At 46.8% G+C, this 26,354-nt stretch overlaps 1 protein-coding gene across 3 annotated transcripts in view; it reads right to left on the bottom strand.

Moving 5' to 3' along the window:
• Nucleotides 1-25,422, bottom strand: part of PYGB (glycogen phosphorylase B) — a 59,937-nt gene extending 34,515 nt beyond the window's left edge. For 2 of the 3 annotated variants that reach the window (XM_025398169.1, XM_025398170.1), the window contains exon 1: nt 25,064-25,386. In XM_025398169.1, the coding sequence (XP_025253954.1) occupies nt 25,064-25,306 (243 nt within the window). In that variant the 5' untranslated portion in view covers nt 25,307-25,386. Of the gene's footprint in view, nt 1-11,050; nt 11,153-25,063 lie in introns of all 3 variants that reach the window. The other variant, XM_025398171.1, reaches the window with a different exon arrangement.
• Nucleotides 25,423-26,354: the final 932 nt, after the last annotated feature.

Genomic DNA, 26,354 nt, shown 5'->3' with positions numbered 1-26,354 from the left:
TATTTTTAGTAGAGACGGGGTTTCACCATGTTAGCCAGGATGGTCTCGATCTCCTGACCTCGTGATCCACCCGCCTCGGCCTCCCAAAGTGCTGGGATTACAGGCTTGAGCCACCGCGCCCGGCCTCTTTTCTTTTTCAAGGTTATTTTGACTATTCCTGGTCCCTTGCTTTTTCTTTTTTCTTTTTTGTTTGAGTTGGAGTTTCACTCTTTTTGCCCAAGCTGGAGTGCAATGGCGTGATCTCGGCTCACAACCTTTGCCTCAAGCAATTCTCCCGCCTCAGCCTCCCGAGTAGCTGGGATTACAGGCATGTACCACTACGCCTGGCTAATTTGGTATTTTTAGTAGAGATGAGGTTTCTCCATGTTGGTCAGGCTGGTGTTGAACTCCTGAGCTCAGGTGATCTGCCCACCTTGGCCTCCTAAAGTGCTGGGATTACAAGTGTGAGCCACCATGCCTGGCCTTTTTTTTTTTTTTTTTTTAAGGCAGGGTCTGTCTTGCTCTGTCACCTAGGCTGGAGTGCAGCGGTGCAATCTTGGCTCACTGCAACCTCTCACTGCAAGCCCTGTCCTCCAGGGCTCAAGTGATTCACCTGCCTCAGCCTCCCAAAGTGCAGGGACGCCAGCTGCCCGCCGCGACACCCGGACTTCCCTTGCATTTCTAGCAAGGTTTTAGAACCAGCTTGTCAATCTCTGCAAAGAAGCCAAATGGAACTTAGATGGAGACTTCATTATATCTGTAGATCAATTTGGGGAGTGCTGCTATCTTAACAACATTGAGTCTTCCAAGATGTTAACATGAGATCCCTTTCCATATTGAGCTCTTCCTCAATGTCTTTGTTTTCAGGGTAAAGGTTTTGCATTTTTTTGGTTAAATTTACACCTAAGCATTTTATTCTTTTTGATGCTATTATAAATGGTATGAAACTATTTTCTTAATTTCATTTTGGATTTATTCCATCTGGACTGAACTAATGAAATGTTCCATTTGGATTGCAGATGTATAGAAATACAGTTGATTTTTGTAGATTGATCCTATATCCTGCAACCTTGCTGACCTCATTTATTAGTTCTAATGGTCTTTAGTCAATTCCTTAGGGTTTTCTAGATCATGTAATCTGCAAATAGAGTTAGTTTTACTTCTGCCTTTCCAATCTGGATGCTTCTTATTTCATTTCCTTGCCAAATACCCTGGCCAAGACTCTGAGTACAATGTTGAGTAAGAGCTGTGAGACCAGGCCGGGTGTGGTGGCTCCGCGCCTGTAATCCTAGCACTTTGGGAGGCCAAGGTGGGCAGATTACTTAAGGTCAGGAGTTTGAGACCAGCCTGGTCAACACAGTGAAACCCCGTCTCTACTAAAAATGCAGAAACTAGCCAGAAATCACTTGAAACCGGGAGGCGGAGTTTGCAGTGAGCCGAGATCAAGCCACTGCACTCCAGCCTGGGCAACAGAGCAAGACTCTGTCTCAAAAAAATAAAAAGAAGTTGTGAGAACAGACATCCTTGGGACACAGTGGTAGGTTAAACACCAGATGGGGACCCAGTCTGTCAAATGTAAATTCTGTGAAAACTCTACAGGACAAACCCAGTTCCAACAAACTAATTGCAAGGCAGAAAATAAAAAAGAGGAGATATCTATAGATTAAGAAAGATGTGGCCAGGCAAGGTGGCACACACCTGTAATCCCAGCACTTTGGGAGGCCGAGGCAGATGGATCAGTTGAGATCAGGAGTTTGAGACCAGCCTGGCCAACATGGTAAAACCCTGTCTCTACTAAAAATACAAAAATTAGCCAGGCGAGGTGGCGCACACCTGTAATCCCAGTTCCTAGGGAGGATGAGGCAGGAGAATTGCTTGAACCCGGGAGGCAGAGGTTGCAGTGAGCTGAGATAGTGTCACTGCACTCCAGCCCAGGTGACAGAGTGAGACTCCGTCTCCAAAAAAAAAAAAGAAAAAGAAAAGTTTAAAAAAACAAATGCAATTTAGTTTCTGAACATGCTGTTAAAAAGTTGTATCATGATCAGAAAAACTTATACCCTGCCTGAGAAGTTGACATTAAAGAATTACTGACTTTGGAGGCTGAGGTGGGTAGATCACAAGGTCAGGAGTTCAAGACCAGCCTGATCAACATGTTAAACCCAGTCTTTACTAAAAATCCAAACATTAGCTGGGAGTGGTGGCATGTGCTTATAATTCCAGCGACTCAGGAGGCTGAGGCAGGGGAATCATTTGAACCCTGGAGGCAGAGGTTGCAGTCAGCCAAGATCGCGCCATTGTACTCCAGCCTGGGTGACAGAACAAGACTCCATCTCAGAAAAAAAAGAATTACTGTCAATATTTTAGGAATAATGATATAACTATTTTTAGGAGTTCCTTATCTTTTTGAGACACCTACTGAAATATATATATATACACACACACACACACACTTTTTTTTTTTTTTTTGAGACAGAGTCTCGCTCTGTTGCCCAGCCTGGAGTGCAGTAGTGCAATCTTGGCTCACTGAAACCTAGACCTCCTGGGTTCAAGCAATTCACCTACCTCAGCCTCCTGAGTAGCTGGCACTACAGGCGCATGCCACCACGCCCAGCTAATTTTTTTTTTTTCTTGTATTTTAGTAGAGACAGGGTTTCACCATTGTTGCCCAGGCTGGTCTTGAACTCCTGAGCTCAGGCAATCCGCCCACCTCAGCCTCCCAAAGTGCTAGGATTACAGGCATGAGCCACCGTGCACGGCCACCTACTGAAATATTTACAAGTGAATACCATGCTGCTTCAGGTTGGCTTAAATAACCTGCATGTGGTGGGGTATGACAAACACACTACTGGCCGTGAGGTGGAGCTGGTGACTAGAGAAGGCAGAAGGTGGGTGTGTGGCACAGGTTCACTGTAACAGTCACTCAGTCTTTGTGTATGTGTAAAATGTTTCATAATGAAGATCACTTTTAATGCATCCTTAATAGCTCAATCAAGAGTGGGCTGCTGCTTTTGAACCACTACTTTTTAGTATAAACTGCTCTTCTGGACAACTCAGGCCTGACAATGCATTTGCGCCACATTTTCTTTTTGGCTTTCCATTAGAAATGGGAGCATCACTGTTTTCTTCCACCTGAAGCATCTGGCACTATGTCTCACACCTACACACACCCAGCACAGGAACCTGGAAACACTGAAAGCCCAGTGATCACGAAAATATTTCAAACACAAGAATAAATAAAAGCTAAACTGCAAGTAAAATATCACTTTTAAGAAAAAAGTGTACAAAGTTTATTTTTTATTTTTATTTTTTATTATTATACTTTAAGTTTTAGGGTACATGTGCACAACGTGCAGGTTTGTTACATACGTATCCATTTGCCATGTTGGTGTGCTGCACCCATTAACTCATCATTTACATTAGTTATTTCTCCTGATGCTATTTCTCCCCTCTCCCCCCACCCCAAAACAGGCCCCGGTGTGTGATGTTTCCCTTCCTGTGTCCAAGTGTTCTCCCTGTTCAATTCCCACCTATGAGTGAGAACATGCCATGTTTGGTTTTCTATCCTTGCAATAGTTTGCAGAGAATGATGGTTTCCAGCTTCATCCATGTCCCTACAAAGGACACGAATTCATCCTTTTTTATGGCTGCATAGTATTCCGTGGTGTATACGTGCCACATTTTCTTAATCCAGTCTATCACCAATGGACATTTGCGTTGGTTCCAAGTCTTTGCTATGGTGAATAGTGACGCAATAAACATATGTGTGCATGTGTCTTTATAGTAGCATGATTTATAATCCTTTGGGTATACACCCAGTAATGGGATGGCTGGGTCAAATGGTATTTCTAGTTCTAGATCCTTGAGGAATCACCACACTGTCTTCCACAATGGTTGAACTAGTTTACGGTCCCACCAACAGTGTAAAAGTGTTCATATTTCTCCACATCCTCGCCAGCATCTGTTGTTTCCTGACTTTTTAATGCTCCCTATTCTAACTGGTGTGAGATGGTATCTCATTGTGGTTTTCATTTGCATTTCTCTGATGGTCAGTGATGATGAGCATTTTTTCACGTGTCTGTTGGCTGCATAAATGTCTTCTTTTGAGAAGTGTCTGTTCATATCCTTTACCCACTTTTTGATGGGGTTGTTTGATTTTTTTCTTGTAAATTTAAGTTCTTTGTAGGTTCTGGATATTAGCCCTTTGTCAGATAGATAGATTGCGAACATTTTCTCCCATTCTGTAGGTTGCCTGTTCACTCTGATGGTAGTTTCTTTTGCTGTGCAGAAGCTCTTTAGTTTAATTAGATCCCATTTGTCAATTTTGGCTCTTGTTGCCATTGCTTTTGGTGTTTTAGACATGAAGTCCTTGCCCATGCCTATGTCCTGAATGGTATTGCCTAGGTTTTCTTCTAGGGTTTTTATGGTTTTAGGTCTAACATTTAAGTCTCTAATCCATCTTGAATTAATTTTTGTATAAGGTGTAAGGAAGAGATCCAGTTTCAGCTTTCTACATATGGCTAGCCAGTTTTCCCAGTACCATTTATTAAATAGGGACTCCTTTCCCCATTTCTTGTTTTTGTCAGGTTTGTCAAAGATCAGATAGTTGTAGATGTGTGGTATTATTTCTGAGGGTTCTCTTCTGTTCCATTGGTCTGTATATCTGTTTTGGTACCAGTACCATGCTGTTTTGGTTACTGTAGCCTTGTAGTATAGTCTGAAGTCAGGCAGTGTGATGCCTCCAGCTTTGCTCTTCTGGCTTAGGATTGTCTTGGCAATGCGGGCTCTTTTTTGGTTCTGTATGAACTTTAAAGTAGATTTTTCCATTTCTGTGAAGAAAGTCATTGGTAGCTTGACGGGGATGGCATCTACAAATTACCTTGGGCAGTATGGCCATTTTCACGATATTGATTCCTCCTATCCATGAGCATGGTATGTTCTTCCATTTGTTTGTGTCCTCTTTTATTTCATTGAGCAGTGATTTGTAGTTCTCCTTGAAGAGGTCCTTCACATCCCCTGTAAGTTGGATTCCTAGGTATTTTATCCTCTTTGAAGCAATTGTGAATAGGAGACAGATTTGGCTGTCTGTTATCGGTATATAGGAATGCTTGTGATTTTTGCACACTGATTTTGTATCCCGAGACTTTTGCTGAAATTGCCTATTAGCTTAAGGAGATTTTGGGCTGAGACAATGGGATTTTCTAAATATACAATCATGTCATCTGCAAGCAGGGACAGTTTGATTTCCTCTTTTCCTAATTGAATACCCTTTATTTCTTTCTCCTGCCTGATTGCCCTGGCTAGAACTTCCAACATTATGTTGAATAGGAGTGGTGAGAGAGGGCATCCCTGTCTTGTACCAGTTTTCAAAGGGACTACTTCCAGTTTTTGCCCATTCAGTATGATATTGGTTGTGGGGTTGTCACAAATAGCTCTTATTATTTTGAGATATGTTCCATCAATACCTAGTTTATTGAGAGTTGCTGGCACGTAGAGCTGCTGAATTTTGTCAAAGGCATTTTCTGCATCTATTGAAATAATCACGCGGTTTTTGTCTTTGGTTCTGTTTATATGATGGATCACGTTTATTGATTTACGTATGTTGAACCAGCCTTGCATCCCAGGGATGAAGCCCACTTGATCCTGGTGGATAAGCTTTTTGATGTGCTGCTGGATTCAGTTTGCCAGTATTTTATTGAGGATTTTTGTATCAATGTTCATCAGGGATAATGATCTAAAATTCTCTTTTTTTGTTGTGTATCTGCCAGGCTTTGGATCAGGATGATGCTGGACTCATAAAATGAGTTAGAGAGGATTCCCTCTTCTATTGATTGGAGTGTTACAGAAGGAATAGTACCAGCTCCTCCTTGTACCTCTGGTAGAAGTCAGCTGTGAATCCATCCGGTCCTGGACTTTTTTTGGTTGGTAGGCTATTAATTATTGCCTCAATTTCAGAGTCTGTTATTGGTCTATTCAGGGATTCAACTTCTTCCTGGTTTAGTCTTGGGAGGGTGTATGTGTCCAGGAATTTATCCACTTCTTCTAAATTTTCTATTTATTTGCGTAGAGGTGTTTATAGTATTCTCTGATGGTAGTTTGCATTTCTGTGGGATCAGTGGTGATATCCCCTTTATTGTTTTTTATTGCGTCTATTTGATTCTTCTCTCTTTTCCTCTTTATTAGTCTTGCCAGCAGTCTATCAATTTTGTTGATCTTTTCAAAAAAACCAGCTCCTGGAGTCATTGATTTTTTGAAGGGTTTTTGTGTCTCTATCTCCTTCAGTTCTGCTCTGATCTTAGTTATTTCTTGCTTTCTGCTAGCTTTTGAATGTGTTTGCTCTTGCTTCTCTAGTTCTTTTAATTGTGATGTTAGGGTGTCAATTTTAGCTCTTTCCTGCTTTCTCTTGTGGGCAGTTAGTGCTATAAATTCCCTCTACACACTGCTTTAAATGTGTCCCAGAGATTCTGGTATGTTGTGTCTTTGTTCTCATTGGTTTCAAAGAACATATCTATTTCTGCCTTCATTTTGTTATGTACCCAGTAGTCATTCAAGACCACGTTGTTCAGTTTCCATGTAGTTGAGTGGTTTTGAGTGAGTTTCTTAATCCTGAGTTCTAGTTTGATTGCACTGTGGTCTGAGAGACAGTTTGTTATAATTTCTGTTTTTTCACATTTGCTGAGGAGTGCTTTACTTCCAACTGTGTGGTCAATGTTGGAATAAGTGTGATGTGGTGCTGAGAAGAATGTATATTCTGTTGATTTGGGTAGAGAGTTCTGTAGATGTCTATTAGGTGCGCCTAATGCAGAGCTGAGTTCAAGTCATGGATATCCTTGTTAACTTTCTTTTTTTTTTTTGTTTTGAGACAGAGTCTTGCTCTGTCGCCCAGGCTGGGGTGCAGTGGCCGGATCTCAGCTCACTGCAAGCTCCGCCTCCCGGGTTTAGACCATTCTCCTGCCTCAGCCTCCCGAGTAGCTGGGACTACAGGCGCCCGCCACCTCGCCCAGCTAGTTTTTTGTATTTTTTTTTTTTTTTTTTTGGAGACGGAGTCTCGCTCTGTCACCCAGGCTGGAGTGCAGTGGCCAGATCTCTGCTCACTGCAAGCTCCGCCTCCCGGGTTCACGCCATTCTCCTGGCTCAGCCTCCCGAGTAGCTGGGACTACAGGCGCTCGCCACCTCACCCGGCTAGTTTTTTGTACTTTTTAGTAGAGACGGGGTTTCACCGTGTTAGCCAGGATGGTCTCGATCTCCTGACCTTGTGATCCGCCCGTCTCGGCCTCCCAAAGTGCTAGGATTACAGGCTTGAGCCACCGCGCCCGGCCATCCTTGTTAACTTTCTGTCTCACTCATCTGTCTAATGTTGACTGTGGGGTGTTAAAGTCTCCCATTATTATTGTGTGGGAGTCTAAGTCTCTTTGTAGGTCTCTAAGGACTTGCTTTATGAATCTCGGTGCTCCTACATTGGGTGCATATATATTTAGGAGAGTTAGCTCTTCTTGTTGGATTGATCCCTTTACCACTATGTAATGGCCTTGTCTCTTTTTATCTTTGTTGGTTGAAAGTCTGTTTTATCAGAGCATAGGATTGCAACCCCTGCTTTTTTTGTTTGTTTATTTTCCATTTGCTTGGTAGATCTTCCTCCATCCCTTTATTTTGAGCCTATGTGTGTCTCTGCACATGAGATGGGTCTCCTGAATACAGCACACTGATGAGTCTTGACTCTTTATCCAATTTGCCAGTATATGCCTTTTAACTGGGGCATTTAGCCCATTTACATTTAAGGTTAATATTGTTATGTGTGAATTTGATCCTGTCATTATGATGTTAGCTGGTTATTTTGCTCATTATTTGATACAGTTTCTTCCCAGCATCAGTGGTCTTTACAATTTGGCATGTTTTTGCAGTGGCTGGTACTGGTTGTTCCTTTCCATGTTTAGTGCTTCCTCCAGGAGCTCTTGTAAGGCAGATCTGGTGGTGACAAAATCTCTCAGCATTTGCTTGTCTGTAAAGGATTTTATTTCTCCTTCACTTAGGAAGCTTAGTTTGGCTGGATATGAAATTCTAGGTTGAAAATTCTTTTCTTTAAGAATGTTGAATATTGGTCCCTGCTCTCTTCTGGCTTGTAGAGTTTCTGCCGAGAGATCTGCTGTTAGTCTGATGGGCTTCCCTTTGTGGGTAACTTGACCTTTCTCTCTGGCTGCCCTTAACATTTTTTCCTTCATTTCAACTTTGGTGAATCTGACAATTATGTGTCTTGGGGTTGCTCTTCTTGAGGAGTATCTTTGTGGCATTCTCCATATTTCTTGAATCTGAGTGTTGGCCTGCCTTGCTAGGTTGGGTAAGTTCTCCTGGATAATATCCTGAAGAGTGTTTTCCACCTTGGTTCCATTCTCCCCGTCACTTTCAGTTACACCAATCAAAGGTAGATTTTGCCTTTTCACATAGTCCCATATTTCTTGGAGGCTTTGTTCATTTCTTTTTACTCTTTTTTCTCTAAACTTCTCTTCTCGCTTCATTTCATTCATTTGATCTTCAATCACTGATACCCTTCCTTCCAGTTGATTGAATTGGCTACTGAAGCTTGTGCAGGCATCATGTAGTTCTTGTGCCATGGTTTTCAGCTCCATCAAGTCATTTAAGGACTTCTCTACACTGTTTATTCTAGTTAGCCATTCATCTAATCTTTTTTCAAGGTTTTTAGCTTCTTTGCGATGGGTTCGAACATCCTCCTTCAGCTCGGGGAAGTCTGATCGTCTGAAGCCTTCTTCTCTCAACTCATCAAAGTCATTCTCTGTCCAGTTTTGTTCCGTTGCTGGCGAGGAGCTGCGTTCCTTTGGAGGAGAAGAGACCCTCTGATTTTTACAATTTTCAGCTTTTCTGCTCTGGTTTCTCCCCATCTTTGCGGTTTTATCTACCTTTGGTCTTCGATGATGGTGACGTACAGACGGGATTTTGGTGTGGATGTCCTTTCTGTTTGTTAGTTTTCCTTCTAACAGTCAGGACCCTCAGCTGCAGGTCTGTTGGAGTCTGCTGGAGGTCCACTCCAGACCCTGTTTGCCTGGGTATCACCAGCGAGGCTGCAGAACAGCGAATATTGCAGAACAGCAGATGTTGCTGCCTGATCGTTCCTCTGGAAGTTTCGTCTCAGAGGGGCACCCGGCCGTGTGAGGTGTCAGTCAGCCCCTACTGGGAGGTGTCTCCCAGTTAGGCTACTCGGGGGTCAGGGACGCACTTAAGGAGGCAGTCTGTCTGTCCTCAGATCTCAAACTCCGTACCGAGAGAACCATTACTCTCTTCAAAGCTGTCAGACAGGGACATTTAAGTCTGCAGAAGTTTCTGCTGCCTTTTGTTCAGCTATGCCCTGCCCCCAGAGGTGGAGTCTACAGAGGCAGGCAGGCTTCCTTGAGCTGTGGTGGGCTCCACCCAGTTTGAGCTTCCCAATGGCTTTGTTTACCTACTCAAGTCTCAGCAATGGTGGGCGCCCCTCCCCCAGCCTCACTGCCTCCTTGCAGTTGGATCTCTGACTGTTGTGCTAGCAATGAGTGAGGCTCCGTGGGCGTGCAACCCTTCCAGCCTGGCACAGGATATAATCTCCTGGTGTGCCGTTTGCTAAGACCGTTGGAAAAGCGCAGTATTGGGGTGGGAGTGACCCAATTTTCCAGGTGCTGTCTGTCACAGCTTTGTTTGGCTAGAAAAGGGAATTCCCTGACCCCTTGCACTTCCCGGATGAGGCGATGCCTCGCCCTGCTTTGGCTCACCCTCAGTGGGCTGCACCCACTGTCCTGCACCCACTGTCCGACAAGTCCCAGTGAGATTAACCCGGTACCTCAATTGGAAATGCAGAAATCACCAGTCTTCTGTGTCGCTCCCGCTGGGAGCTGTAGACTGGAGCTGTTTCTATTCGGCCATCTTGGAACCTCCCATCAAGTATACAAAGTTTAAAAGGATACTTGCCTGTAATTTCTAAATTTCTATAATTAACATTCATTTTTTGAGAATAAAAATTATAAACATATTGCATAGTTATGATGCAAACTATTCTCTAAAATTTTTACTGTATGTAAGAACTGCATAAAATGTTTCAAAAAATAAAATGCATTCTATAATGGTAAAATCCAAAGACAAGACTAAGATATTGCATGTTCTGTACTTCTTACAGACATGTCCTAATGCTAACAGTCAGTAAACAGACATAAATGACATGTCACCTGCCAGGGTAACCTTCAGCGCCATTAGCTAATTTCGAACACGGGGAGTGAAGTTTTTGTTGCATTTTGTTGTGCACAGACACAGCCATGACTTCCTGCAGGGGGAGACGGAGCCCCAGGCAACGCTGAGCCGCCTCCCAGCCAGGCAAGACATTTGCCCCCAATGAAACCCCCCAAGTCCTCCCACCCACATCAAACCCAAGCAAAGCAAAGGTGATGGCAGGGTGCTGAGGTGAAGTGGCCTCGCCATGAAGACACCCATCTATACGCAGGTAAAAGGTTATACTCTAGAGACTCAGCTGGGAAGGGAAGCGAAGACAGACAAGGAAGCCAACGGCTGCTCTGCTCTAAAACCACAAAGGAACCGTGAAAAGATTACGTTCAAAGTGAGCAAGTGCTAATGACGAACTCCGAAGGAAAGGCAGTTTTTGTTTTTAGGGGAGAAATGGCGCTTTTACAACTAGACAACTAGGGTAAGCTCCGGAGGTCATCTCAGGGGTGGAGGGAGGGAAACCAGATGTGGGTCAACAGTTTGATGAAGTCAAAATGGAATAATACCAATCACCAGTACGGTGCTCTAAATCTGCCCAAGGTGGGGTGGGGTGTGGGATGGCCTCTAGAACCTCCACACCTTTGCATCCCAATTCAACCCCATGCTTGTGGTCCATTCAATTATCACTTTCTCCTCTCAAAAACAGAGAGCAGCCCCACCAACCCATTCCTTCCAGGAGGGGAGAACAGGCTGTAAGTCTCCCGATTCCCAGATAGCTGCTAGTCTTAACACCAGGGCTCACCTCCATGGGAAAATGGATTCAGACCTCAAAGCACCGGGAGGGGCCACCCAGAAGCCCGACCACGAGGCCCCATACCTGATAGATGGCTTCATCGCAGGCATTCTGAAGGCCCAGGTTCACCATCGTGTTCTGCAGCGTGCGGCCCATGTAGAATTCCAGGGAAAGATAATAAATGCGCTGAGGAAGCAGAAGAAAGAATCAGATTTCTCATTCCATTCTACACTTTAGGAAGGTTACAGAGATGACAAGACCCATGAAGCCCCAACTCGGGATTTCATTCATGTCAATCCCATGCACAAAAACTGGGCTTGCTCTGTCAAGCAGCCTGCTGACTGCAGCCCACCATAGCAGCCCACCTGGGAGACCCCTCCTCAACACGGCCGTCTCTTCCCTGACCCTCAAGCACCTGGATGAACCACACTAACTTCCATGATGTGTGGGGAGGCAGGGCAGGTTGGTGGTTGAACTGGACAGACCCAGGTCTGCACTTAGCTCAGCATGCACTTAGCTTACCACACATGTGCCCTTGGGCAAGTTACTTCACATCTCTAACACGGATGTAATGTAGGCCATGTCTTCAAGTACTCAATGGAAAGCCCTGAGCACAATGAACGCCAGCAGAGACGGCTGAATGCACGCCTCCATGTTCCCCAGCAGAAGTCTCTTGGCCGATGCCTGCTGGCTGGCTGGCTTGGGGTTGCCACATGAGCCAGCTCTGTGCCTCTGAGGTGGTGTGGCAAGGACGGCCACCCGTGCAGTGCCTCCTGGGCCCTGAGCGGGGTTCTAGGCGCCCTACTTTCTCTACCGAGTACTTCTCATGGCCATCCATGGGCCTGCAGCAGCCAGGGCTGAATGGTAAGATCAGTGGGCACAACTCCCAAGGACTAACAGGATATCTGCACAGACAACAACTCCCCTGAAATATTTACTAATTGCTATGGTGGTTTTAACCAGGGGCCAAACTCTTTCTGATATTCTTCACTCCAGGAGGAGCTTACTTCCCTGTCTGCCACCTTGAGGGTGGGCTGGATGTAGCAACATCCCGCTGAGGAGCACAGAAAGGAAACAGCAGCAACTTGACAGTGGAGACAGCTGACCACGCTGACCAGCACCCCAGTGTGCTGTGATGAGGACACTTTCCTCTGTGTGTTCTTCCCAAAACCCATAACCCCAGTGTAATCATGAGAAAATAGCGGACAAACCCAAACTGAGGAATTTTCCATAAAATGCCTGACCAGCAGTCATCAAATTTGTAAGGTCATAAAAGACAAGGAGTGATCAACAAATTGTCACAAATCTTAAGCCACATTCAGGCTTTTGGAACTAATAAATGAATTCAGCAAGGTAGCAGAATATAAGACTAACACAAAATCAGTTATCTTTACTGTTTTTAATTATTCATGATTAATATAACTATCCAATGTTCATTAGCAATGAACATTCCAAAAATAAAATTAATAAAACAATTACTATGGCACATACACTTTGGGAGACCAAGGCGGGGGACTGCTTGAGGCCAGGAGTTTGAAATCAACCTGGGCAGCAATAGGAGACCCCCCTCTCTACAAAAAATTTAAAAGTTAGCCAGGCGTGGTGGCGCATGCCTGTGGTCCCAGCTACAAGGGAGGCTGAGGTGGGAAGACTGCCTGAGCCTGGGAGGTCAAGGCTGCAATGAGCCAGGCGCAGTGGTTCACATCTCCAATTCTAGCACTTTTTGAGTTTGGCAGTTCCTCAAAAAGTGAAAAACAGAGTTACTATTTGGCCCAGCAATTCCACTCCCAGGTATATACACGCCCAAGAGAAATGAAGGCCTATGTCCCCTCCAACACTTGTACATAATAGCCAAAAGGTGGAAATAACCCAAATGTCAATCCTTCGTGTCCTACAACATGAAGGAACCTCAAAAACACCACGCTCAACGGAAGAAGCCAGTCACAACAGACCACACATTCTATGAATCCGTTTATATGAAATGTCCAAAACAGGCATATCTAAAGAAACCAAAAGGGGATTGGTAATTGCCTAAGGGTTGGGGATTAGAGGTTTCGGTGGGTGATAACAAAAGGCTTAAAGAGTTTCTGTTCGGGGTGAAGAATGTTTTAAAATTGATTGTGGTGATGGAAGCACAACTCTGTGACTGTCCTGAAACCAGTATATCCAACTGTATGCTTTAAAGGGGTGAACTGTATAGTATCTGAATTTTATGTTGATATACCTCTTGTCAAAGAAAGTAATAGATGAGGCCAGGCACGGTGGCTCACACCTGTAATTCCAGCACTTTGGGAGGCTGAGGCGGGAGGATCTCTTGAGTCAAGGAGTTCAAGGCCATCTCTACAAAAAAAAAAAAAAAAAAAAAAAAGGGCCGGGCGCAGTGGCTCACGCGTGTAATCCCAGCGCTTTGGGAGGCCGAGGTAGGCAATCACTTGAGGTCAGGAGTTTGAGATCAGTCTGTCCAACATAGTGAAATCCCAAAATCCCATCTATATTAAAAATACAAAAATTGGCCAGGCACAGTGGCTCATGCCTGTAATCCCAGTGCTTTGGGAGGCCAAGGTGAGCAGATCACGAGGTCAGGAGTTCGAGACCAGCCTGGCCAATATGGGGGAAATGCCATCTCTACTAAAAATACGAAAAATTAGCCGGGGGCAGGCACCTGTGATCCCAGCTAATCGGGAGGCTGAGGCAGGAGAATCATTTGAACCCGGGTGGTGGAGGTTGCAGTGAGCTGAGACATGCCACTGCACTTTAGCCTGGGCAACAGAATGAGACTCTGTCTCAAAAATAATAATAATAATAATGATACAAAAATTAGCCGGACGTGGTGGCTGGCGCATGTAATCCTAGCTACTCGGGAGGCTGAGGCAGGAGAATCGCTTGAACCCAGGAGGTGGAGGTTGCAGTGAGCCAAGATCGTGCCACCACACTCTAGCCCGGGCTACAGAGCGACACTCAGTCTCAAAAAAAATAAAAAATAAAAAAATAAAAAGCCAGGCATGGTAGTGCACACCTGTAGTCCCAGCTACTCGGGGGGCTGGGGCGGAAGGATCGCTTGAGCCTAGGAGGCAGAGGTTACTGTGAGCTGCAATCACACCACTGCACTCCTCCAGCCTGGGTGACAGAGTAAGACTCTGTCTCAAAAACAAAAAACAAAAAACTACAATGGGCAAAGAGCACAAAGCATTTACCCAGGGGCAAATGAAATTCATAAACATAGACTTACCCAGGAAGTCAAGAAATGACGACTGTTATAGAAGGATCCAACCAAGCATGGGAAAGTAAAATAAATAAGTAAATAAAACTACCACAGAACTAAAGGTACCACTGAATGCAAAACAAAAGCAAAGCTGAAAACAAAACCTGCCTGAGAAAAAAGTGAACCAGAGTGGGAGAAGCATGAGAGGGACTGGGGAGAAAGATACTGGCTTGGAAGACCGAGGACACCTAATGTCTGCATCACCAGGCTCACTGAAAAGAGGCTGAATAAAACATTTTAAGTATTTTTGGCCAGGTGTGGTGGTCTATAATCGCTACCCTTTGGGAGGCCAAGGTGGAAGGATCACTTGAGCCCAGCAGTGAAAGACCAGCCTGGACAACACAGCAAGACCCCGTCACTACAAAAAATAAAAAATATACATATATAAAAAGGGTTTTTTTATTTGTTTTGTTTTGAGACAGGGTCTCACTCTTTTGACCAGGATGGAGTGCAGGGGTGCAATTCTGGCTCACTGCAACCTCTGCATCCCAGATTCAAGTGATTCTCCTGCCTCAGCCTCCCAAGTAGCTGGGAACAAAGGTGTGTGCATCACCATGCCAGCTATTTCTGTATTTTTAGTAGAGACAGGGTTTCACCATGTTAGCCAGGCTGGTCTCAATCTCCTGACCTCAGGTGATCTACCCGCCTCAGCCTCCCAAAGTGCTGGGATTACAGATGTGAGCCACCACTCCTGGCCCATAAAGTTTTTAATACATAATTTAAGAATACTCTATAAATATCGAAATCTACAAATTGAAAGCACACACACACACACAAATCACAGCTCTGTCTTTAATGGCCTGTTTTTACTTTTTTGCCCATTTGAATACAGGCTTCTACATTACTATACAAATTCCAACATCTTTTAAATCACGAGACATTATAGCAGTATAATTAATGAATTCTCATAGCCACTATAAGTACAACTACTGCTGCTGTCACTCACAGCCAGGCCGCTGGCAGACTTTCATCATGCTGGACTTATTTGAATGAACTTAATATTCTATGGGGTTTCCATAGCACCTGCCTCCCCTCCTGCAGAGGAAGACACAGGCACTGTCCAGGTGGGGTTTATTAACCAGTGTGAAATCATACTGAGACCAGCTAGACCCTGGCTGTCTGAGAAAATACTGTGAGTCAAGTATTAACAAGAGGTTTTATAAAAAGCTGACAGGCTAGGAACATGATCAGAATGATTTTGCCTTTAACTAAAAATGTGTATTTTTTTTTTTTTAAAAGATGACGGTCTCACTGTGTTGCCCAGGCTGGCCGCAAACGGCTGGCCACAAACTCCTGGCCTCAAGTGATCCTTGCGTCTCAGCCTCCCAAGCAGCTGGCACTACAGGTGTGTGCCACCACAGCTGGCTAAAATGTGTATTTTTAGGTTGTAGTTTGCTCTTTCTGCAAAAGTTCCTAACTTCTACTTAGGAACTTTTCTACTGTGGGGAAAAAGTTCACCAGTTACGTCCCAAGAGCTGGATTATCTCTGTTTGTAAGGGACAGTACTGATGCAGGAAGTGCTGGGCCTAGACTCAAAGCCTGTGCGTCTCCAATTGTCCTCCAGGTTGTATGCAGACATGAGGTTTCTGCAGCCTCTTGCTGAAGCACAGCCCCCAAGGCACTGCCCAGGGTCTGCCCTGCCACAGGCTCTGTCCTTGGGGACTGCAATGTGTTTTGTTGTTGTGAGGCTTTTCTGCGACTTGTTTCAATTTAAAAACTTTCATCATTTGCTGAGATGTGTCTATTTCGCTTTTACCTTAAGATGGTTCCGAGTGAAAACCATGGAACTGAAAGAGGCTTGCTGGAGGAGCTGGCCAAGAAAATGCAGACTTGAATGGTACAGGCTGGGGTCCCATCCCAGCTCCCGGCCCTGGCTAGCTGGGTGACCTGGGCAAGTCACTCAGCCTCTGAGAGGACCACATTAACCTGTGGGCTCGCACAGGGCTAGGCTTGGACTTAGGCAAGGTTGGTTGCCCTCACCATATCAGACTTCTCAAGGAGAAATGCAGAGCCTAGTAAGTTGGCAGGTGGCAGTTCTGAAAGAAATCATGTAAAGTCATAGACTTTGTCCAAGCAACAGCCTAGGGACCTAGCTCTTCCATGACCCCAAATCCTGCTGCTGCAGGACAGCCTCTTTCCACTCACTCCCCTCTGGCATCTCCTGTGCAACCGTGAACAGGGCTTCCCTGCTCAGGCAGTGCTGGTTGGAGAACTGGACTCACCTGCTTCAGCCTGAAAATGCCAACAGGATCCCTTAACCTCCCTGCTCAGCAGCTCTGCTCTAAGGAGGCCCTGCCGCCTGGGATTGAACTTGCTTTTTCCAGCATGGTCCCTTCTTGCAATATGACCATAACAAGTGTTAACTAGCCTAAAGCCAGCCTGTTTTTTTCTGTTGTTCTTTTTTTTTTTTTTGAGACGGAGTTTCGCTCTGTTGCCCAGGCTGGAATGCAATGGTGCAATCTTGGTTCACTGCAACCTCCGCCTCCTGGGTTCAAGCCAAGCCCCCCACTGTGTGTGTGTTTTTTTTTAAATAGAGTTTATTTATTACATGCAAAGCCTACACAACCAGGCAAATAATAGAAAAGCATAAAGCTCAAAAAATAGATGAAAATATGATCGACACAAACAGTACACAACATAGCAATCATCTAATGACACCTCAGGAGTTAACAGACTGAAAAGAGAATGTAACACCAACCGGCAGGGCCTCATTGTGCTCTCAGAGACACAGGTTCACAGAATCAGGCCTGTAGAAACCACCAATTTTTTCTCCCTTTTCTGAAGGGATTTTTAACTAGAGTCTTCATTTAATAACACTGGTGTCTGAATACTCTGGTGGAAAAAGAAAGAACTTTCCCAACATTCAGGGAAACAACAGAAAGAGCTGGAGCCAGGCGTGGTGGCTCACGCCTATAATCCTAGCACTTTGGGAGGCTGAGGCAGGTACATCACTTGAGGTCAGGAGCTCAAGACCAGCCTGGCCAACGTAGTGAAACCCCGTCTCTACTAAAAATACAAAAACTAGCTGGGCGTGGTGGTGCATGCCTGTAGTCCCAGCTATTCGGGAGGCTGAGGCAGGAGAATCACTTGAACCTGGGAGGCGGAGGTTGCAGCGAGCAGAGATTGTGCTACTATACTCCAGCCTGGACAACAAGAGCGAAACTCCACTTCAAAAAAAAAAAGAGTTGGGCAGCTGCTTTCACCAAGATGAAGAGCCTCATTCTGCAGGTAGATCTGGTCTGAAATCTGAAACTGGTCCTCCTGTCCCCAAGAAAGCATAGCAACTCTCCTTTTGTGTATTCAATTCTATCAGTGCCAGCATGCCTCAGACCAGCCACCCTCTACTGGTTCCTAAATGGGCACAGAGTGACTCACAAGGCAGACTGTCCCTCCCTGCCACCCAGGCACTGTGGACAGAGCTGGCCCTGATAAGACACAGGGACACGGGCCACTGAGCCAGCTGGAGGCCAGTGGGCACCACGATCCACCAGCCAGGCCTTGGAGGGGGGCTCCCGGTCCCTCCAGACACAAACAGGTCACCTCCCTGGGCTGGACCTGCTGGCTCCTGCTGGTGAGCTAAGCAGTCTCAAGACACCATCCAGGGGAAGCAAGGTCCTGTGGGAGGAGAGATGCTGAGGGGCCTCCCACCCGCCAGATGCTGAGGTTGGTCTTTGGCTTCCTTGACAGTGTCAGTGTCCACTCCACCATGTCTGAGGGTGCTTCTGGGAAGTTGCTCACAGAGCAATCTGGTAACCTACTACTGTATCTGCTGTAAGGACGTGAGGATTAGCTAGCACATCTCTCAAGCTCCCAGCCTGTGAAGTCACACAGCACTTTCTTAATGAATTAAATGCCAGGGAAACTTGGCTTCCCGTGAGGAGTGGACAGGCTTCTCAACATGGATCGTGGATTTCCTTCATACTCCAGTACCTAGCACTCAAACACAGGTCTGTTTGCTCAATTTTGAAAATGAAATGTAAAAGAATTATAGAACTTTAGAACTTACGGGGATCTTAGAGATCACTTGGTTCTGCAGTAAACAAATTCCTTCTACATCCAAGACACACATTGCCACAGTCCACTGTCTCCTGCCTTCTATTCAATTAAGCTCCACAAAAAGTCTACTCAGTACTAATCTAGAGCCAGAAAGCGATGGGAGCCTTCTCCTTATCACTGACAGAGCCTCATCAACTTACACTAAGTGATCTGGACCGTGTCAAACTGTATTTATAACTAGTGAGCCACCAGTCACCATTTTTAACCACTACTTTAATCTTTCATGTTAACTGTTTGCCAGCCAAGAAATGCCACTTAGCTACACCTAAAATTACATGTCATTCCTACTCAAGATACTGTTGAAGACACTGTTAACCAAACCTATCTTAGTGTCCATTACCTTTCTAAATCTGTGTTCATTTCTCTGCCCTTCACCGTATCCTAAGAACGCCATTCTGCATGGGTGAGGAAGAGCCAGCTCCTATCTCCTGCGGTTATTTGCTGCATGTCTTAGGATGCTGTGAATTTCCAAATGGCTTAAAGCTTTGATCTCTTTAATAATAATGAAAAAATAGGTATAATCTGAAAAGACTTCTAAAGTTCTCCTAATTTACTTATTTGTATTTTTTATAATTGTATTTTTGCATTTTATTTGTATTTATTAAGCGGGACAGCTGGTGACATTGGAAAGATTCGCAGACGACAGCACTGTGTCGATGAAAATGTCCAGAGTTTAACTGCTCTACTATAGGTGTGTAGGAGAATCTCCCTGTTTTTCCGGAGTACACACTGCCGTTTTTGGGGGTGAAGGGGCAACAAGGCTACAACTTACTTTTTTTTTTTGAGACGGAGTCTTGCTCCATCACCCAGGCTGGAATGCAGTGGCGTGATCTCAGCTCACTACAACCTCCTCCTCCCAGGTTCAAGCGATCCTCCTGCCTCAGTCTCCCAAGTACCTGGGACTACAGGCGCCTGCCACCGCACCTGGCTAATTTTTATATTTTTAGTAAAGATGGGGTTTCACCTTGTTGGTCAGGCTGGTACTTTCTTTCAAATGATTTGGAGAAAAATGAACTCACAGCGACAAAAAATGAACTTACAGCGACAAAATGACCTAACAAGTGTGTTACAATGTTTAATATCTGAGGAATCCGGATGAAGGGTATACAGGAATTACAAGAAATCTTTGTATTATTCCTACAACTTTTTAAGAGTCTGAAATCACATAAAGTTTAAAAGGAAATATGGCTGAGACGTGGAGGCGAGGTCGGTTACCTTATTTCATTTTATTTTATTTTATTTAGGCAGGGTTGCCCAGGCTGGAGTGCAATGGTGCAGTCTTGGCTCACTGCAACCTCCGCCTCCCTGGTTCAAGCAATTCTCCTGTCTCAGCCTCCCGAATAGCTGGGACTACAGACACCACCACGCCCAGCTAATTTTTGTATTTTTAGTAGAGACCAGGTTTCACCATATTGGTCAGGCTGGTCTTGAACTTTTGACCTCAGGGGCTCCACCCGCCTCAGCCTCCCAAAGTGCTGGCATTACAAGTGTGAGCCACCAGGCCCAGCCATATTTTATAAAGCCACCAAGGCCCCTGTGGATTAGTCAGGGTTCTCCAGAGACACAGAACTAACAGTAAGGTATGTGTAGAGAGAGAGACAGATATAAGAAATTGGCTCAAGTGGTTCTAGAAGTGCAAGGCCGCAACTTGCGGGGGGAGGGGTGGGCCAGCAGGCTGGAGACCCAGGCAAGCTGCAGCTCCGGTGCAAGGTAGCTGGTAGCAGGGTTTGTTCTGCAAGGCCTTGCCCCATGGGAGGCTGTAAAACTGTAATGTAATGAGATATGTATGTTTGTTCTTCCTGGCCAGTGCTCCTAACACCCTTGTAATTTCCTAAGTGATAAGACCAGTAAAGATGAAATAAGTGTCTTTTGTTATTCATAACAAACGCCTTCCAACCACACCTTAACGAGGTGACTTTTGGCAAGCCCCTAAAGGGCAGAGGCTGGTTGCCAGGGGAAACAGATCTGCAATGAGAGGATTGGAAATTTCAGGTCCACCCCTCCCACCACCCCCAAACCTCCAGTGAAGGGAGAGAAGCTAAAGGCTGAGATCATCACCAATGGCCAATGATCACGCCAGGTAATTGGGGCCTCCATAAAATCCCCAACTGAAGGGGATGGAAGAGGTTCCTTCCAGTTCAGTGAATCCTGGAGGTGCTGGGACAGTGGCACCTGCAGAGGGTATGGAAGCCACTGCACCCTCCCTCAGACCTGCCCTCTGCATATCTTCTATCTGGCTGTTCCTCAGTTGTATTCTTTATAATTAACTGGCAAACGCAAGCGAAGTGTTTCCCTGAGTTTCCTGAGCCATTCTGGCAAATCATCAAACCTGAGGAGGCTGTTGGTCAGAGGTCAGAAGGGAGGCCCTGACGTGCAACTGACATCTGGGGTGGAGAAGTCTTGTGGGACTGAGCCTCTGGCCTGTGGGATCTCAGGCTACATCCAGGTAGACAGTCTCAGAACAGAACTGAATTGTAGGACGCTCAGTCAGTGTGGGAAACACTACCCCCCACCCCCTAGAGGCACATCCACATTACTATCTAGGCATAACAGCCCAGCCAAGTTGACACATAAAAACCAGCCACCACAGCCTGCAAGGGCAAAGGCCAGGCAGTCTTCTGCAGAAACTGAAGGCACACACACTACAGGCTTCTCCATCTGCTAAAATGACAGCTGGGGCCTACCTTCCAAGTGGCTGGCTGGCTGTCAGCAACACAAAACAGCACCCACCATCAGTTGCTGGCCAGAGAAAATGACTTTGAGCGATCTGCTGTCAGGGAAGCCCGCCCAGGAGATGCAAGCTGAACTTCACACATAAAAGTAGAAACACATCAGAAAAACTGGGAGTGTTAAGATTCCAGAGGCTGGTCCCACAACTGACTAATTAAAACAAATCCCAGAAGTGGGGATCACAGAGCAGCAGGGGCTGCAAAATGCTTCTCTAGATCATCTTTAATTCCTGGGTCCAGCCAAACCAAAAGATTAATCGTATTTCATTGTGTTTATCTTATTAGGAATATTTAGGACAGCAGTGTGGGCCCCAAGGTAGAGCTGCTTTTCCTTAATCTGTGTCGTAGTCATGCCAGGAGCTTATGGGAAGAGTCTCAAAAACTGATTGTTAAATCCACTGCAGGGGTGCTGCAGGTCAGTGGTTCAGCACATTGACAACACTGCTTCACAAAGGCCCACAGAATAAACCGTGCACCCGTCCTTTCGGGATGTTATAGAAGAGATCCCATTACTCTCATAACTGGGCATGGGCTGCTTTCATTGCCAGGATCCTGGTCTGCGTTTTGTGTCCTGACCCTCACTGTCCCACCCCAACCTTCACTTTGAGGCCTTCTAATGTGAACCTTTTGTGCTGCATCTAGCATAAACATCCTCCAATTCTCTTTGGATGGAGATGGAATGTCAATTCAATAAGAAATGGAAACGTTAACTCTAACATTTCAGAATGGCAACAGACTTCGGAAACAGATCACCAGCCTGATTCCCCTCATTTTAAAGATGAGAAAACTGAGGCCAAGAACAGCAAATAAATGCACCCAAGCCCACAGTTGCACAGACCGAATGGAAAGGCCAGGATGAAAAGGAGCATGGAATCACGCACACCCTTCCTTCTCCATGCAGTGCAATCCCAGGCTCTGCAGCTTCAGGTTGGACTCTTCTCGCCACCTTGCCACCACTTCAGAGAATCCATTAAACGTCTTCATGACCAACCGCCACCTCTTGCCAAGCACAAAGTTCTCCATGTTAGCCAGATGTTTTGATGTGCTGATTTGCCAAGCATGGCAAAGCTTGACAAATCTTCCTCTGAACACTCCAACTTCTACTCTTTCTACTATTTACCACAAATAAAGTGCTAAGAGTTATGAAACAATAGGTTCAGTATAATGCTATTTTATGTATTAAAAACAAGTTTCTGTCAATACAGAAAAAACAATGTAGAACATAAAATATTTACAGCATTTACAAAGTGGGTGATAGAAATGGGTTACAGGATTACAGTTAATTTTTTTCCTTCTGGCTTATCTATATTTTCTAATTTTTCCTCCAGTAATAAGTTTTCCTTCAGGACTTACGTAATTTTTTTTTTTTTTTGAGATGGAGTCTCGCTCTGTCGCCCAGGCTGAAGTGCAGTGGCATGTTCTCGGCTCACTGCAAGCTCCGCCTCCCGGGTTCAGGCCATTCTCCTGCCTCAGCCTCCCGAGTAGCTGGGACTACAGGCGCCCGCCATCATGCCGGGCTAATTTTTTGTATTTTTAATAGAGAGGGGGTTTCACCGTGTTAGCCAGGATGGTCTCGATCTCCTGACCTCGTGATCCGCCCGCCTCGGCCTCCCAAAGTGCTGGGATTACAGAGGCATGAGCCACCACGCCCAGCCACATAATTTTTAAAAAGACAAAAATAACAAAAAAAAGCATTCTATTTAGGAACTCTAGAGTGTTATATTACCAGTCTGCAGTGTGCCGGTGAATATCTGAGGTCATTTCTGTGTGAGGGGGAGGCACAGCAGGTGTTTTCTTGGGAGCCCACCTCCTCTCATTGGCTCTGGTGGGACTGGTTGCTGGTCCATCACCAGCAAACATGAAACTTTTCCAGAGAAAGGATGGCAAGTTTATTTTCATCATGAATTAGCCAAAGAAGTACTTAAATCCCAATTTTCCACTTTTACACGTCCTTCCTATTCAGAACAGGCACACAGCTTATTTACAGACTGTGAGGTTTAAGAGAAAAGTTTACAACTTTACAACTTACAGATTGTGGTTTAAGAGAAAAGTTTCCACCAAGAGCCACCACAGTAGACAATCAAAACAGATCTCACAGTGGATCAGAAAACCTGTTTTGTTGCAGGGACTATCTTGTTCATGAAGGTCATTTCCGTAATCCCTGAGCCCATCGCTGGCCTCTCCATGATGTGATTATATATAAATACTCCAATGGGCACCCTAAGGTGCCGAGCTGAGTCCTGGTCCAGCTCCAAGGAAATGCCCTTGAATGTGAAGGCAGAGCTATGTCCTTGCCATAAACCACTTAGGCAATAAAAATGATGTTGTAGGCTGGGTGCGTTGGCTCACGCCTGTAACCCCAGCACTTTGGGAGGCCGAGGCAAGCGGATCACGAGGTCAGGAGTTAGAGACCAGCCTGGCCAACAAGGTGAAACCCCGTCTCTAATAAGATACAAAAAATTAGCCAGGCATGGTGGTAGGCACCTGTAATCCCAGCTACTCGGGAGGCTGAGGCAGAATTGCTTGAACCTGGGAGGCAGAGGTTGCAGTGAGCCGAAATCGCGCCACTGCACTCCAGCTCTGGGCTATAGGGCAAGACTCCGTCTCAGAATTAAAAAAAAAAAAAAAAAAATTGGTGTTGTGCATCAGAACTGTCCCAACAGCAGGGAATTCTGGGGGAGCCACTGCTTCTTGGCTGCTTTTCCTGGCAAAGTCATCCCAAGCCCTTGTTATAACCTGTTTTGGCCATTTGTTGCCACTTCTATGTTTTGCATACTAAATATGAAGAGCCCCAGTTGGTATTCTAACAAATCTGTCCCTTTTACCCTCTCTATTTCAGAAAAAAAGAATGTCCCAGAAAAAGTTTGGCAAAGCAATCAATCTCTTAGCAATTACTGTATTAAACATATCTTAATGCCCTACAAAAATATTCTAAAATACCATCCATAAAGTAAGTCCTCGGTGCCCAGGTGTATACACTGCAAGTAAAATCTTTGCCAAGTGGCTTCAGGTCTGGAAGTGTGTCTTTTCCTCACCAATTTTCCCTCTACGTTAGTGCAGTAGAAAGACACAATTCTCCATAGCCAAAAGTTAAAAAACAAACAACACAACAAAAAACTGGCAACATGGGGCTGTGCAAGACTACCGTGTACCTATCAAACTGAAACCTACCATCCTATCCATTGACTTGCAAAGCTGTTTATCAGGGAAAAAGTTACAAATGTTTACGAATGAAACAGAAAATCTAAAAAAACTGTATGTGCATTATACTTTTTAAAAATGTGTACGTATGTTTAGGAATACCAAAAAACCGGCAGGAACACAGGCCCATAGTTAACATGGTTAAGAGTAACGGGGACAATCAGTGACTTCAACTACTCAAACAAATTTTTGCAAGATATAAAAAGTAACAATTACTAAGGCAATCTCTATGAACTTTAACCCAAGTAAATTTCTCCAAGGGAGGTATGGGAACCTCTAAGACAGAGCCTTCTTCAAGGGCTCCATCTCCAGCTCTGAGCTTCGTACCCCTCCTGCGTGAAGCAGGCATCTTCAGCGATTTTCTTCTAAGCAGCGCACACACACAAAAGTCTCACAATTCCCTGCAGATTACCGAGCTCACCCCCTTCCAACCTACAAGGCTGCCCAGGCCGGGTTCCAGTTCCATCTTCTCCTACAGGCTGCTGCAAGAAAACAAAAGGTGGCTGGAGGCAGGGGCGGGGAGCACGGGCTCTGCAGCCAGCGCGGAAGCGCACGGCCAGAAAGAGACCGGGAACATCCGCCAGGCTCCCGGGCTCAGCATCATATGCGGGGGACGGCGCGGGCTCTCAGTGGAGGCGACCTGTGGCCGCGGCCCTGCGCTGGGGACGCCCGGCCCCCGCCGACCGCGGCTTCCAGGCGACTCCCCAGTCGGCTGTGCCTGGCCGCCGGCCGGAGACGGGCGCGGGTAACGCCCAGGGGGCCGCCCCGCAGAGAGACCTCCGCCGGCGCGGCTCCGGGACTGGCGCCCTTTCAGCGGGCCCGGGCGCAGAGGGCGGGGCAGCTCCTCACCTTGGGGTCGCGCTCGTAGTAGTGCTGCTGCGTGCGGATCCAGCGGCCCACCAGGTGGTCGCGCACCGTGTGCGCCAGGGCAAAGAAGTAGTCGCGGGGCGTGGCCACATTGCGGTCCTTGACCAGCGTGAAATGCAAGTGCCGGTTGAAGCTCTTCCGCACCTCGGCCACGTCGCCCAGCCCCGCCAGGCCGCGCACGCTGATCTGCTTCCGCTTCTCGCTGTCCGTCAGCGGCTTCGCCATCGCGCCGGCCGAGGCGGAGGAAAAGAGCTGGAGAAGGAAAGCGGCGGGACACGAGAGCGCCCGGATGGTGCAGCTGCTCTGGCGCCCGGCACTGCGGCTCTGCGGCCGGGACGGGCCGCGTCTGCGCGCTGCGCCGGGGCGGGGCCTCCGGGGAGGCGGGGCGGGGCCTCCGGGGAGGCGGGGCGGGGCCTCGGGAAGGCGGGGCGGGGCCTCGGGAAGGCGGGGCGGGNNNAGGCGGGGCGGGGCCTCGGGAAGGCGGGGCGGGGCCTCGGGAAGGCGGGGCGGGCGTCCAGGCTCACAGCTGAGAGCGCTGATGTGGTCCGAGGCAGCAGGGACCTGTCCACAACATCTGAGATTGGGGTTTGCCCCCTCGTTGGGGAAGGCCGGCAGAAAGTGGGAGCGACTGGAGGGGGCAAGAGACCCGGGGCCTTGGAGCGTGCGGTCCTGGCCGCTCCTGCCAGCCCGGGGGCGGTGCGGGAGGGGGCCCTGCCCTCGGGCCCTGGGGGTTCCTGGGGCCGGTCCCCACGCCCTACACCGGGTCAGCAGGTGCCTCGCGGGAGTGCGCTGGGCCCGGGCTGTGGCCGAGGCCTGGTAAACGTTCGGGGAAACTGATTACAGCTTGAAAGGCATCCACCAACGCCTGCTGGGCCCGGTCTTCTGTGTCGGGGGCAGGGCGGCTCTGAAAATACCAGCTATTTGCTTGCCACTCCAGGCCGACGGCAGACGTGGAGAAAACGAACTGCCAGAGAACGGGAGACGCCCATTCCCGAGGGCGCGAGGCAGCCACAGCCAAGTGCCACCATGACCCCGCCTCGGATGGACCGCAGCCCCCTAGCCCTCCGAGAAACCCTGCTCCCGAAACCACCCGGCAGACGCTGTCCGCTTTGAGATTACAGCAGGGAGAAGGACACATGCCTGTCTGGCCGGGGAGCTCAGCCACTAACCAAGATTTAGCCTCCGCCATCCCAACCCAGGCTGCAGCTCCAGATAGGGGGCGTCTGCACATAGCTTCCCACACTTGGTCCCCGCGGAACACAGTCCTGCTGGC

This window comes from Theropithecus gelada, chromosome 10 (assembly GCF_003255815.1).
Source record: "Theropithecus gelada isolate Dixy chromosome 10, Tgel_1.0, whole genome shotgun sequence".
Classification (NCBI taxonomy): Eukaryota; Metazoa; Chordata; class Mammalia; order Primates; family Cercopithecidae; genus Theropithecus; species Theropithecus gelada.
Note: the sequence above shows the minus strand (reverse complement) of the source record. Positions and strands in the feature narration are given on the sequence as shown.